Below are 15909 nucleotides of genomic sequence, written 5' to 3' on the forward strand. Positions count from 1 at the left end.
TATTGTCAACGTCAGCGAGTATTTGCATTAGATTATCGTCTAATGGCATCAAAAAAGTTTACCCGAAATTAAGTGTTGGGTCTTCTATTCGCGGACCCTGATTCTGAAGGGGAATATCTGCCTTCAGAAAATGACGGTGATTCGTTTAGTGAGGCTTCAGATGCGTCCCTGCCTTGCAATGATGCAGCTGGACAAAGTGAAAGTTTACTCCATAGTTTAGCTTACACCAAGCACAAACGTTGAATCGTTTGCCCAATGTCACTGGTGGGAATAATGTTTCACGGGTTCGGAGTGTTCATCGGGAAGTTAGCAGGGTGTTAGTGGTGTGGCGAACGAGGCTGAAGGTAGCCTAATGTCCATAGCGCTAGCTTCTGTCTTTTGAACGTGTGCCTCTCCGCAGTCGCGGCGACAGTAACGTGGTGGAGCCTTTGTCTAATGCCACTGGGTATGTTAGGCGAGGTCGAAGTGCTCATAGGACAGTTAGGGGGGAACGTAGAGGCAGTGTGGGGAGTTGCAATGAGAATGACAGTAGGCCTAGTCCGAGCTGCGCAAATTCTCTCCACTCGACGCTAGCGCGAGGCAGATCTGGCCATGCTGCTCGCAACAGGAGCAGAGGTGGTGACACGGGGCAGGAGAGCCATTAGGCCATGCATAGTCTATCACAAGATGATGGGAATGCCGGCACTGTATGGATAGGATATGGATATGGATAGTCATTATCTCTACAGCAAAAGGCCTGCTACATAAAAAAAAAAAAATTGTCAGCCATTTATTAGTAATGATTTACACTGTTGATTATCTATTTCCCTGACCATTTAGGACATATATGTGTTCTTTTTTGTGTGTTCATGTCCTTGTGATGTGTGTGTCTTTGTCAGCTAAGAAAAAAACAACAACAAAAAACATCAACAAAAACTACAAAAAGAAAACAAATACTAACATTGTCTCTTGTCTTGTCTCGTCATCTCACTCCTGATCTGTGCCTTGCCATGGCAAGTGAGCTTTTGAACTAAACAGGTCTTGTCTACTTGTGTTTGTGTGTCATCTGAATAATATATATGTGCCCCATACATGGAATCAGAGTGCCTACTGTATGTAGTAAATGGAAAATCTCTACAGCAAAAGGCGCCTACTGCTACATGCATTTGGTTTGTTTCTGCCATTTATTAGTAATGATTTACATAGTTTATTTACTACTTAGTATTTACCTGAGCATTCAGTATTGTGCAATATAGCATACAGAAGGTGAGGGACATTTTGGGGAGAAAGAAGTGGTGCATTTTATCATTCAAACATGCGACTTTTCATGAAAATTCTATAATCCAAGATGGCCGCCACCATATGACGTCATAATATGCAAATTAGATATAAACATTTAATCCCTACATGAACTTTGGGTCAACCTTAATATTTCTGTAATTTACAGAAAGTCTCTATCTCTTATCACTTTTAAGATATAGCCTTTTGAAATGAAGATGTCAAAATCGAACGTTTCGAGAAAAAAAACCCTCTGGCGCCTAAAGGGTTAATGGCCGTATTATGATGTCACAATCGGCAATGTTAAGTCTATGGGGATTTTTAAAAAGTTTTTCTTTAATAGTTTAAAAAGTATAAAAGTTTCAAAGTTGAAAAGACATAGCAGTTTGGTCCGTTTGAATACCTACGTTACAAAGTTTGAATGAAGTTTCTAAGTTAAACTGTTCAAGAGAAATTGCGTATGGAAAAAGTGGTAAGCGGAATAAATAATAAGAAGTTGTTGTTGTTGTTGCCTTGGAAGAACAGTACAGTGCATTTTCATGCACTGTAACTAGAAAAGCATTTCCTGAAGGAAATACAAGTGCATGAAAATGCAAAAATATGAGGTAAAATATCATACAGAGTAAAAACAAACTATATTGGTTGCTAGGTAGATGAGGTTTAATATAGTTGGAATGACTGAACAGTTAAATAGGTGGATAGTTTATATGGTTAAATTATTTGCTAGGTAGATGAGGTTTAATATAGTTGGAATGACTGAAGAGTTAAATAGGTGGATAGTTTAAATGGTTAAATTATTTAGGTAGATAGTTGACGATAACTGACAGTTGGAATGGCTCTAATGTTTGCTAGCAGTTATGTTAACTATGTTAACAAAGATAATAATGCTAACCAAGTTACTTAATTAATTTAGCTAATGTTTTCTAGCAGTTTTTAAAAAAATGTTAATAATGTTAATGCTGTTAACTATGCTAACAATAATAACTATGTGACTTAGCTAACTTAGCTAATAATTTATAGCAGTTGTGCTAAAATATTAAGCATGCTAACCATGTGACTTAGCTAACTTAGCTATTCATATTTAGCAGTTATGCTAACTATGTTAACCATGTGACTTAGCTAACCTAGCTTATCATTTTTAATAGTTATGCTAACTATGCTAACCATGTGACTTAGCTAACCTAGCTAATCATTTTTAGTTGTTATGCTAACTATGCTAACTAGCATGCTAACAATGGTAACTATGCTAACCATGTGGCTTAGCTAACCTAGCTAATCATTTATAGCAGTTTTGCTAAAAATATTAACAATGCTAACATGCTAAAACTATGTTAACCATGCTAACTAGCTACAGTGGGTAGGAGTCATAGTTGATGACAAGTGTTGACATAGTTGATGACAAGTTAAAAGTTTTTGATAGACAGCTAGTTTAATAGATAGTTTAATAATAGTTTAAAAGTAGACTGTTGAAAAGTTGAATGTATATAGTTTAAAAGTTTAAAAGTTGAATGTAGATAGTTTAAAAGTTGTTGATAGACAGCTAGTTTAATAGATAGATAGTTTAATGATCGTTTAAAAGTAGACTGTTTAAAAGTTGAATGTAAAAAGTTCAGTAGTTTAATGGGTTACATTGTTTAACAGTGGATTATTGTAGTGAGGGCTTTTATTTTGAAACAGTTTTTGGCAGAGGAAGCAGTTGAACAGGATGTGTAGTCTTAATTGACCCAGATTGTATGCTTAAAGCCTGAGGCTGCAGGTGGCCTGAACACCTGCCATAGGATTCTAATTGCTTAATGGCCGTATTATGATGTCATAATCGGCAATGTTAAGTCTATCGGGATTTTTAAAAAGGTTTTCTTTAATAGTTTAAAAAGTATAAAAGTTTCAAAGTTGAAAAGACATAGCAGCTTGGTCCGTTTGAAGACCTACGTAACAAAGTTTGAATGATGTTTCTAAGTTTAACTGTTCAAGAGAAATTGCGTATGGAAAAAGTGGTAAGCGGAATAATAATAATAAGTTGCCTAGGAAGAACAGTACAGTGCATTTTCATGCACTGTAATAATAAGAAGTTGTTGTTGTTGCCTAGGAAGAACAGTACAGTGCATTTTCATGCACTGTAATAAGAAGAAGTTGCCTAGGAAGAACAGTACAGTACTGTAATAAGAAGAAGAAGCCTAGGAAGAACAGTACAGTGCATTTTCATGCACTGTAATCAATAAATTGATTACAAGCTACTATATTTGATCAATATATTGACAATAGCCAACTCTGTTTTAGTGACTGCTGAAAAACACTTGCCTAAAAATCAATTTTTCTTTTGTTTTCTTGAAGTACAGAGCATGCATCCATTTTATGGTGGGTACTTGTACATCACCATTGTCAACATAGTGCATAGAAATAAAAACAACATTTTACTTAATCTAGTGATTAGTTTGTGAAATATAGGAGGGGGGGCGTTTTACCCCAAGGGGCGTTTTCCCCCACTCTACCCTAATTGTTGCTGTTTTGAGAAGTATTTCTTCTTATGCAAGCATCATGCAACCATGCAAAAGCAATGAAACTAATTATATCTTACATTAGTAAAGCAGTCCTCTGATGTGCATGTCACAAAACAAAACAAAAAGTGAAAGTGCATATATAACGATATAGGCATAATAATGATTGTGATAATGATAATGACAATTTGATTTGGAGGGAGTGGGGTTGGGTACGTGTAGATGAGCCCTATGACCCCAAAGTCTGCCATAACTGGGCCTCAGGTCAAAGAAGTTTGAGAAAGGCTGGTCTACATAACCTGCATCAGATTGAGGTTTGCAGTGATGCGCCTGAAGGCACGGGTTGAGGACCCAGTCAGTTACGTCACAATATGCACATTTGTTTAAATTCATACCTACGTAATCACCATGACCAAAATTGTACTTTTTTTTTTTACTTTGAATATTAAAAAAAAATATAGCCTATTGACCTACCTACCGACCCATTTTTTTTTTTTTTGGCTGTTACTGCAAACAAGAATATTTTTAAGGATGGCCTCATGACTGTGAAAATGGCTGACATTGAACCACAGTGCTTTAAATGGGAGCCCCCAGTATCAGTCATCAAGGCATCAAAATCTGCCACAAACACAACACACAACATCACTCATAAACACACACACACACACGGACAGAACCACCACTGTTCAAAAGACCATTTTGGGGCTAAATGTGCTTTTTCTCATTTGGTTGTTTTCTGTTTGTTTAGAGCAGAATGAGCCACTGCTGTTCAAAGGGCCCATTTGGGTGAAATTATTATTATAATTTATGTTATTATTATTATTTACTATAGGGTTCTAGAATAAATAAAACAGTGTGTTTGAAATAATGGAATTTGTGCTCTCTCATGAAGCTGGGTCGATGGGTTATGGGGAGGGTGGGTCTGTTGATCGGGGGGAGGGGGTGTGGTGCCACGAGTAGTTCAAGCAGACGTAGGATTTTCATGTACTTCGATCAGGGGGGAGGGGGTGTGGCACTGTGCCAATGCCACGCCCCCTCCCCCCTGAGAAACAAAGTCTCACTCCTTGCAAGCTTCAAAACTTGAGAGCCCTGATCTAGGACCATAACAATGCACCGTGGCACGAAATTTGGCGCTTCAAAAATACGAAGTTGCTCACCATTGGAGTCTGTCGGTAGCATGTGCTTTTGCAGGAAGTGCAATGCAATATTTACAGTTGCAACAGCTCTCAGCAATCAGGTAACACACAGATGCTGGTCCTTGATTAGAGCACGCAGAAGGAAAAGGAACACGGGCCCTCAGGGACATCAACATTAATTCAAACAATAAACAACCTGTCCTCCACCTTGTCAGCTAGATTGGACTTAATCTATAGCAATAACAATAATCATATATGCAATGTATCGGGGGGAGGGTAGATGTTAGATGTTATAGGTGTGAACTTCTATGAATGGGTAGGGAGAGGCTACTGAGACCAGACAATGAGCATGCTATTCTTGAAAATTTACACAAGCATATTAGACTTTATCAAGACTTTACATAGGATTTCACTAAGAAATATAAATACATTTTATAAAGGGAGGCATAACATGTTTTGATTTTGACACGATTATATTGTAATATTTCATCGTTGGTATTTGCACCCTGAAAACTTTGAGGCTTGCCACTGGCCATAAAGACACACAGGGCCGTAGTCACCATAGACATTGAGGGGGACGTGTTCCCCCCCCCCCCCCCCAATATACGGACATAGCAAAATAAAGAAAGAAAAAAGCGCTATAAGTGTAACGGATGCCAGCTAGCTTAGCTGTGCTTGTGGAACGTTGGTAAACCTCACTCCCCGACGCCTCAAGAGTGCTTCTGGCATGCGAGCCAGTAGCCTGGGCTATTGGCTCAATTGTTAGCACGCTCGCCTCCCGATCCGAGGTGCTGCTGTTCGCGGGTTCGAGTCCGGGCGTGTGCACAGCTGAATCGCGCAGGTTCAACACAACGCAGGTTACATAGGCCTACAGGAAACCAACACGCACCGCCATCTGAAATGTAATCAAACGAAAATAACGCACAAATTAGTGACCTAGTGATGGTTCCAGAGTAGCCTAGACCCCTGAGTGGTTTGTCCTGGTGGTTTTCTGTTTTTCGTTAGTGGCGTGCGCTATCAAAAGCTTCCATTTACTGCACCCTACTGCGGTGAGGTAGGGCTGTCAACAATATCGCAAAAGCTACCGGTACAATTTTCACAAAACTTGTTGGAAAGGTGTAGCACAGGCTAAGGAAATCCCATACATTTTTGGAGCCGATCAGACTCAAAGGGAACTTTGAAACATTTTCCATATTGTAGCCTATTCTCACAATGATGATATAAGTCTTGATGGCTATAATTTATATAGAGCAGATAGAGGCAGTCATGGTGGAGGAGTTGCTACTTATGTATCCTCAAGTCTATCTTCTGAGCTTATTATTTCAAGAGAAAGCCCCATGCATTTTTGTTAGAATATGTTTTCATCAAAACAAACGGTTGATGTTAGGAAACATTTATAGACCCCCTAACTCTCCATCCGAATCAACAAATAATATTCTTAGTACTATTAATTCTTTAAATTGTTCTGATGAAATTATAGTATTGGGAGATTTCAACCGAAATTGGCTTGATAGGTCCTCTTTGAAAGAGAGGAATCAGTTTGAAAGCCTAAATCTTACTCATTTAATACGGGAGCCCACTAGAGTGGTGGGGAACTCTAGGTCTCTCTTAGATTGGATCCTGGTCACGCACCCCAACAGAATTGCTGATTCAGGTGTTCTATCTGATTGCTTCAGTAACCACTCAGTTATCTTCTGTGTTTGGAAAATAAAGCTACCTCATCTGCCACCTAAAATAATCAAGGTAAGACAATTCAAATATATGAATAATGATGCATTTATTCAAGATTTGTTATGTATTAACTGGAACAGGTTGGAATTAATTCCTTATGTTGATGATGCCTGGAATTTCTTTTATACTGAGGTACTAAAGGTTATAGATAAACATGCACCATGGGCATCAGTCAAAATGAAGGGTAGGCATTTACCATGGATTGCTGGTGACTTAATACATCTCTTTAAGCAAAGGGACAAAGCCTGGAAAAGACACCACTTAACAAAAGATCAGGCAGATTGGATTGAATAATATAGCTGCAAGCAGCAATGAGGGGGCCAAGCAGATAGGCCGGAGTAACCATGGCAACGAAATGCTGTTAGCTCAATGCTGCAATCAGACGTATGGCCATAAGCTGTCAAAGCAAGTTTCACGTCTAGCACGTCAAAAGTTACAAGGCAAAATGCATTTTTGCTAATTGCAGTGACCCTAGAGGTCAAAGGTCACAAAAGTTCTTCGGCATTCACCTGATGGGGTCATGAGTCCATGTACCAAGTTTGGTTTTGATACATGCAACGATTGCTGAGATATGAGCTCACTTCCTGTTTGGCGGCTTCGCCACAAATTTCGATTGGATGTGACGGGCGAACGCTTCTATCAATTGTTACAGAAATAAATGAAGTGACAAGGCATGGTCTGAAGATGGTCTGTGCCAATTTTGGTGAAGATCAGATGAAATTTGTGACCTGTGCGAAATTGTTGGTGTTTTTGATCAAATCAAATATGGCGGCTGAATAAATTATATTGATGTGACAAGTTGCCCTCAGTTGACCTAAGGACCTTTCACAGTATTACCAGACACCACTAGTACAATTTAATTCTAAGCACAGCAGCTACAGGCCAAAAGGCATGTTTGTGAATTTCAGCGCCCCCTAGAGGTCAAAGGTCACCAATTTCTTGAGGGTAGAAACACAATGACACACACACACAGCTTCGCTGCTTGGCCCCCAATAAGCGATTAAGAAATGAGTGTACTGTTAAAACAAGAAAGGCCAAATCTGACTATTATAAAAAATCACTGTCAAATGATTTTACAAATCCAAAACATTTCTGGAAAAAAATACGCCCACCTGATTTCTGTTACTTCAACCACGTAAATAGTAATGTAGCAAACAGTTCTTTCTCATTTACCACAATACTTTCCATTGAGGTACAGCAGGCAATCTCTGAAATTAAAGCTGGAAGTGGTGCTGGTATAGATGGTCTGGAGATGAAGCTTATCAAGATTGCTTCTCATGTTCTAGCATACCCATTATGTGATCTATTTAATTTATCCATATCTACTTGCAAAGTTCCAGTCATGTGGAAGTGTGCTAGAGTAACACCTTTGTACAAAAGTGGTGATCCACTTGATCCTAATAATTACAGACCAATCTCAATTATTAGTAATGTAATAAAAGTATTTGAAAAAATTATATTCAAGAGACTGTTTAAATATATTAACGAGTTTTCTATTCTTTCTCCAAACCAATCAGGATTTAGGCCCAATTATTCCACCACTACTGCATGCTCTCACTAAATTTGTTAATGATGTTACATCGTCTTTGGACAATAATATGTCCACTGGAGCAATATTTATAGATCTTACCAAAGCGTTTGATCTAGTTGATCACTATATTCTCCTTGATAAATTACATAACATTGGTCTTTCTGAACAGGCCATTTTATGGTTTAATTCATATCTTCACTACAGACGTCAGTGTGTACTTTTCAATGGTGCTCTGTCCCAGTTCACGATAATGGAAAAGGGTGTTCCACAAGGTTCTTGTTTAGGCCCTCTTTTGTTTTCTATTTTCATTAATGACCTCCCACAAATGTGTTTGGACAGTCAAACTCTCCTGTATGCTGATGATACAGTTATTTATTCATCAAAACATGAAATTAATTTGATTCAATCCTCACTGCAACTTGATTTTTAATACTATTCAAAAGTGGTTCTCAGATAATGGACTCATTCTGAATAAAACAAAGTCATACAGCATGTTATTTGCCACTAGTTCTGCCCGACATATCCAAGGTAATAGTATAACAATTAAATTCTCAGATGGTACTTTTATGGAGAATGTTGGGGAATTTAAATATTTGGGCCTCTGGATCGACTCCAGTCTTTCCTTCAGGCCTCATATTGACTCTATAGTGAAAAAAGTAAACTATAACTTAAGATCGTTATACCGTTCAATAAATTGCTTCACATAACAGATTAGATTAAGAATTGTAACTCAGCTTTTATTTCCTATTATTGATTATGCTGACATTGTTTATATGAGTACAACAGAATCACACTTTAAATCCCTAAATGTTGTCTATAACAGTCTCTGCCGATTTGTGTTGAGATGTCCGTTCCTAACCCATCATTGTCATATGTATCAGCAATTGAACCTCTTATCCCCAAGGCCAGACGACAGCTACACTGGTTTCAGTTTGTTTATAAATGTATCTTTTTTAATTATCCTTTTTATTTGAAGCAACACTTAGTCATATATAGGTCAACTTATGGCCTTAGACACCTTGATTATCTCTTTTTTTCTGTCCCAAATATTTGTAAAGAAATCGGAAGATGTGCTTTCAAATTCAAAGCCCCCTCTGACTGGAACAGTTTGCCTTGTTCCTTAAGGTCTATCTCTTCCTTTCCACTTTTTAAAGCATCCCTCTTATCTTACTTGCAATCCGGTGACCAATGTAAATGTTTCCCTGGTGTATGACTTGCACTTTTTTTCATTAATGCACCTTCTCTCATTAATGCCCTTATTAGAATATTATGTATGTATGTGTGCACTAGTGGATATGTGCCTTTATGTGTACATGTGTATGTACAGTATGTATGTATATGTATGTACGTGTGTATGTATGTATGTATATGTATGTATGTACAGTATGTATGTATGCATGGATGCATGTTTGCATGCATATGTGTGTGTGTGTATGTATTTTTGTATATGTAAGTATATGTAAGTTATATATTTGTTTGTTTTGGTGGCTTTTCTAAATATGGTTCTCTCCTGTAATATCTTACCATATTGATCATGTGAATATGCTTTGGACAGTGGTGGGACAGGCTGGGGTGGTTGGTTGTGAGGAAGAGCTTTGTGTGTGTGAGTGTGTTTTGTGTTACTCTGAGGACCCCCTCGAAAATGAGATGTCTCAAGGGGTTATCCTCTAATAAATGAATTTGAATTTGAATGATAGCGAAAGTGAAACGTTTTATTTTAAATGATGAATTCGTGCAAGCCTGTGTCATTCATTTCTTTCACATGTCGTTCAACATAAATAGGCTAATGCGTTCATATGCTAGTAGTAATGCCAGAAATTGCCGTTTATAGGCCTCTTAGAAATGGTTGTTGCATCTTGCATATGTTGAAATTGTGTGATTAGCCACCAGCATAATAAAATCTAAATTAAAAGACACAATCTTATTAGGCTATAGGTCCAAACCTATGAGTCTAAGCCTTAGTTAAAAAAATCTTCAGGTGTAAGTAATAAGTCAAAGAACCACATTCTGTGTAATATAGAGTAATATCTTTTAAAGTATACATTTTGAAGACAAATGGAGTCATACCACAGGTCCAGGGATGGATTACTGGATTACTAAATGGGCTTACTGGGCCCAAGAGCTCAGGGGGCCCTGAAGCCCAAGCCTCTGTGTGAAGTTGGTTCTTCTCCATCCTTCTCTTTTCACAAAACTCCCCAGAAGTCATCTTCCATGGGAGAATGCCTCAGGACCCCTCTATCGGGAGGGGGGGGGGGCATCTGTGCCCAGGGGTTCATAATCCATCCATGCCATGCCTATGTCCGTCAAAAGTTTGGAATACCCTAATTGACTGACTTAACTAACAACTTGTTTGTGATTTTTAATAATATTGCATTGCATTGCATTTGCATGGTAGGAAATGTATTGAAATTCTGTTTGCACCACAGATTTGGTCCCCCCCAATGTTGACATCATGACTACTGCCTTGAAGACACACAATCTACTTCACCCATTGACAACAGTTTCCTGGTATGTGTCTAAAAATAAAGGGTGTATGCTGCTGTGGCAGATATTATATTGCCTGTGACCAAACTTTAGTGCAGGTCATAGTAGTCCCTATAAAATATGTTGAAAGATTTAGATTAAAGCTACTGTTATGTATGAGGTTTAACAGGGCTGTTCAGTGGTGGTTCTGTGGACAGTTGGAATACTAAATTCATTACAATCCTAAATTCATTCATTCCGAAGGCAGCTCATTAAATGATGCAGAGATGGTTCTCTGCTGTTTGTGTTGTAGGAGTACAGCAACGTTCACTCTGGTGTTAAATTGTGTGCTTATACAGGACCATGAGGAGGAGGTTTGAAACATAATTTGTTTTTCTAACTCTACATTGTAAACACTTAACCACAATTATACTAAGACTAACACTCATCTACAGGATTAAGAAAAAAAGCTTTAGAGGTATGAATCCATGCATACAGACCACCAGATGGCAGTAGCCAAACTGACAGGAGATAAAGTTATCACTGTTTTGGTTGAAAACCTTCCAACATAAGTATCATCTCTCCACTAGCAATGTGTGATAAGGTAGTTAACTGTGTGCAAATCTGCATTCACATTTGTCGTGTCTTGCAGTACATTGCAGCTACCCTGAACAGATCCACAGATGAGTAACCATTCGGCATTCAATTTAGCACAAATCAGATTCTCAAGCTCCTCTTTTTTTCACTGCCTCCCCTGGCAGTGTGTGTAAAGTGTGTTTGTTCTGGCTTGCTTTGCAGGAGTGCAAATGTAGCTGTCTTGTATTGCAATTGTATGTGGTATATAATGCATAGGCTATATATTTTTGTAAAATAGTTTACCCCATTGGTTTAGAGTCAGGAAGATAGAAAATGGATCTGAAATATCAAGATGACAAAGATCGCCTGCTCTTCCTCAGCTAGGTCATAGTAGTATGAGAGATGTTATGACATTTTACAAAATGACAAAGTTTGAGCACAAGGTTCTTGAACAAGACAAGGAAAATGACATGATGCTTCTGCTCTTAAGCAGCCATAAAATGGAAGCCATTCCATACCTTTGGCAATTTATTTCAAGGCTCAATTTATGACTTAAACAATACAACAAAAGCTAAATCCCCCATGGCTTTAAGCAAAGGGAGCGTATGGGAAATGGGAGGCATTGAACTGCTTCAAACTGCTGTGCGAAGGGTCACTCTGCCCCAGGATTAATGCATTTAAAATACGCTGAGGTATCAGACAAAAATACCAGACATGTTGTTTTCACTGGCTACTGATAAAAGGCGCGAGAATGTTGGGAACATCTTTTCAGAAGGTGGAGGACTCTGATACATTTCCAAACACCATCAGAGAACATCCAAACAGTGTGTTGACATTTTAATCATGTTCATTTGCACAAGAAATTAACTAAAACCTTTCTCAAAACGTGTTTCATTAGCAAGTACAAACTGATGTTGCTGGTTGTGATGGTATGTTTACTTGTCTAAAGGTTTAACTCCCCAATCATAATCAAATAGTCTTATTGCAGGCAAAAAAATGTCTGGCCAAGTAGCCTAAATTACCCAGAAATGCATCTAAATGTCAAAACAAATATATATCCAGTCAGACAGTTTCTATAGCATTTTTATTTTCAAGAACAATGGGAAACAAGTTTTCAATAACAAGTGGAAAAGAAATAGCTGTTACATAGCCAACATATGTATTCTCATTTACTTACAAAAGTGGAGACAAGGAATCCAAGTGCACACAGAGTACATATATAAAAGGATACAATAAGCATTTACATAAAAAATAGTTTACAAAAATATGTGATTCTACATCTAGAATACTGACAGTGAAGCCTGTTGTTTGAAACAGTAAAACATTATCTTACATTATCTGTAACAAACATGCCTTGTTTGAAAGGCTATTAACAATTTCTGAACAGACAAGCGTGAATTCAAATGTTTGTGAATATTTTCTCCTGGACTAAAGACACTTTCAGATGAGACTTCCCATGAGTTGTAATCAAAGTAGAAAAGTTATTTTCCAGACATAAAAAATAATCTTCACATGTATGGATAGACAATTTAAGAGACTGTACACAAAATGTAGGGGTTGGCAAGCTTTCACTTTGACGTCAGCTCAACTCCTGTGGGGTCCTCTGCCCCGTTGACATCGTAGTCTTTAGCCGGTCCGCTCATGAGCACCTTCATGCGGTCGGGGAAATCGTCCGTTTTTGGATATAGCAGGAAGTCATACACGAGAGCAGCAGCCACGCCTCCACACATGGGCCCGACCCAGTACACCTGTCAACAAACGGATGAGCATCGCTGTAGTCACGGATGCTGAATGTAGAACTTGGCTGGTCCTCAGCAACCCTCCATGGTTTTACTGTAGTTAATCATGAGTTAATCATGAACAAGCCATTATATCAAGGCCATGCACTTTGTGTTCTGTCACCTCAGACAATATGTGGCAGTGTTCCTGTCACTCTGACGCATGAGGTGTGAGTTTTTGACTTACCCAGTGATTTGCGAAATTGCTCGTAACGACGGCAGGACCAAAGGACCGAGCAGGATTGATGCCACACCCAGTGAAACTTATCTGCAAGGCGTGAAGAAGAGAGGGACTGGTCATTAAGTGTCTCAGGGCCACAATACAGACACCACATGCTTGCAATCTTTCTTAAACTTCACTATAGCCACAGAGTTAAGTCATCAGCATTCATCTTTAAGGATATAGAATACACTTTGCATGTGAGGCTCTGAGCGATACATAAAACACCACCTCCAAAATGGCTGCTATTCACACAGCAACAACAATAGCACTTTTGGAGGAAACACTGCCGTCCTCTCGTCCACATACACATGAGTAGGGAAGTGTTTTTGGCTCTACTATTAATTACTCACGGCTGTCAAGTGGCCCAGAGCAACAGAGAGACCAATGGCCAGGGGGGCGGAACCTGTCACATCCCGCCGTCTTTTATCTGTGGTTGCTATGACACACAGGACGAGCTGGAAGGTGGCCAGTAGCTCGATGCCAATACCTTGACTTGGGGTCACACCAGAAAGCTGCATGAGAGAGAGAGAGAGAGAAAACATTAGACAATAAACAGTCTGTCAAAGTACATCAGATGGATGAATGGCTTTTCATAATTGTGATTTTTCTCATCAGAGAAGGACTGGCACGACCCTGCCTCGGACAAAGGACACAAATATGCAGACATTAAGGGTGTCTGATATGCATATTCATTGAGGCTCTGTTTTTCAACACAGAATTTTTTGTCATGGCTCTACCTTTCAGATGAGACAGACTGAAAAAAAGTTTTTTTTAGAATAGGGGGCAAATAGAGATGAATGGCCGGAGTTGTATTCTAAGCTAAAATAAAGACACATTGAATTCACAAGTTACTTGCTCCTTGTTGGTGCCCCCCACCCAATCCCAATCCTCCCCCACCTTTTTTATGCAGCCCTTGCCACTTAATCTACTAAACCCTTCTTCTACTGCACTTTTTACCCCCCCCCCCCCCCCCCCCCCCCATTAATGCACAAATAGGCTGACACCAGACATAATTTCACTGCATTTCTTACTTCCAGTAACTATATGCATGTGACAATAAACTTCCTTGCCTTGCCTTGCCTACTTCAGAATATTTTACAAAATGACAGGTCACAATGAATACCACGGGATAATGTTCTGATGGTCACAGAGAAAAACACTGACAAAGAAAACCGGCAAATACGTCAGCAGGAATTGGTTTAAATAGTCTCACATGCTGCTTTACCTACCAGCAAGTGCATAGAAAATAATCTAACTGGATCAGCAGAATTCACTTAACAAGGGACTCCCCGTTCTCTCCATGAAGATATATTTTCAGAGACACGCGTAACCCATGTTGGAGTGTTTTTTTCCCTCCTTTGACTCAAGGGGCAAGGGGTCCTTAATCAGTGAGGCAGGCCGTTTCACTGAACTCAGCAGATAACTTATTATCAGCTTTTGGGACTTGCAGCACACACACACACACACACACAAACACATACACATACACACACACACTTGCAGTATCCTTAAAAGACAAGGTGGATCACATCAGGTCATAAACTGCAGTTCAGCACACATACTCAGTACAGTCTGTTATTTCACAGAAACACATCCTACACACAGAAGCCTGCTCTAAATCTCCATTTCCATGTGAATGTCACCAGTGGGAGAATGGAAAGAATGGGAGAAGATTTGGGTGGGGGGTTGTGTGTGTGTCTATGTTTGTGTGTGTGTCTGCTTGCCTTTGTGTATGCCTGTGTCTTTGAGTGTGTCAGTGCATGCTTGTGTGTGTCAGTCCGTGTGTGTGTATGTGTGTGTATGTGTTTGTGTGCAGGCATGCATGCGTGAAGAGGGGGAGAGTTGTCAACTCACACTGTTCACTCCGAGCTTGTTGTTGGTGTCCGGCCGCACTCCATAGATGATCCCGCTAGCCACGGTGGCTCCCAGCATCTGTGCCGCCATATACATGACCGCGCGCAGCACGCTGATCTGACAGCTGGCCAGCAAGCCCAGCGTGACGGCCGGGTTCAGGTGGGCGCCGCTGATGTGGCCCAGGCTCTGGGCCAGCATGGCGATGGCCAGGCCAAAGGCCAGCGACGTCTTCACCTCATCCAGCTGGTCGTTGCCGATGGCGGCCGTGATGCTGAGAAAGATAAAGAGGGTCATGCCCAGCAACTCGGCCAGCACGGCCCTCCAGAATGCCTTGCTTTTGATCTCGCTCATCATGGGTGCAGGAAGAGGTTGGTGGTTGGTTGTGGGGGAGCCTGCTGGTGTGTAGTGGCTCTGTGCGTGTGTGTGAGAGAGAGTCTGATCACCCCTGAGAGGCTGTGAACTAACATCATGGCCAAAGGCCTGCATTTATATAGGCCGTCGGGCTGATAATGGTGGGGAGGCGGGTTCAGAGTAGAGGAGGGAAGGGCATGCAGAATTAATAAGAAATCCTGAAGGCCTTTCCTCTCTCACACACACTCACTCCCTCCCTCCCTCACTTTCTCTCTCTCTTTCTTGCGTGCACACACACACACACACATATACAAACACCCCCCCCCCACACACACACACACACACACAATTTCCTTTCTGGTCACACTTTCTCTCTTCCTTTCTCTCTGAAGTCCCTCAAATTGTTAGTCTCAACTTTGGGCCAGTGATGTGCACCATTTTTTTTGTTTTTTTCAACCACTATATATGTTTTGAGTTAAGTTTGAGCTGTAGGAGTTATACTGATTACAGGGTA

The 15909-nt window shown here is 39.9% G+C and overlaps 1 protein-coding gene across 1 annotated transcript; it reads right to left on the bottom strand.

Moving 5' to 3' along the window:
- Window positions 1-12254: 12254 nt before the first annotated feature.
- Window positions 12255-15514, bottom strand: LOC121720897 (aquaporin-1-like). The gene is made up of 4 exons (XM_042107371.1): window positions 15045-15514; window positions 13541-13702; window positions 13155-13235; window positions 12255-12937 (listed from the first exon to the last, which is right to left on the bottom strand). Exons 1-4 carry the CDS (start codon window positions 15396-15398, stop codon window positions 12758-12760), a joined length of 777 nt encoding a protein of 258 aa, XP_041963305.1. The 5' UTR covers window positions 15399-15514; the 3' UTR covers window positions 12255-12757.
- Window positions 15515-15909: the final 395 nt, after the last annotated feature.

The sequence above is a fragment of the Alosa sapidissima genome, chromosome 1 (genome assembly GCF_018492685.1).
Source record: "Alosa sapidissima isolate fAloSap1 chromosome 1, fAloSap1.pri, whole genome shotgun sequence".
Classification (NCBI taxonomy): Eukaryota; Metazoa; Chordata; class Actinopteri; order Clupeiformes; family Clupeidae; genus Alosa; species Alosa sapidissima.

What these genes read in the sequence shown, in the direction of transcription:
- LOC121720897 (XM_042107371.1), bottom strand. Translation starts at nt 15,398, where the DNA reads ATGATGAGCGAGATCAAAAGCAAGGCATTCTGGAGGGCCGTGCTGGCC. An exon ending in CTCTGGGCCACTTGACAGCC is followed by an intron (nt 13,236 to 13,540) that starts GTGAGTAATTAA and finishes CACGCCTTGCAG; the next exon opens with ATAAGTTTCACTGGGTGTGG. An exon ending in GCAATTTCGCAAATCACTGG is followed by an intron (nt 12,938 to 13,154) that starts GTAAGTCAAAAA and finishes GTTTGTTGACAG; the next exon opens with GTGTACTGGGTCGGGCCCAT.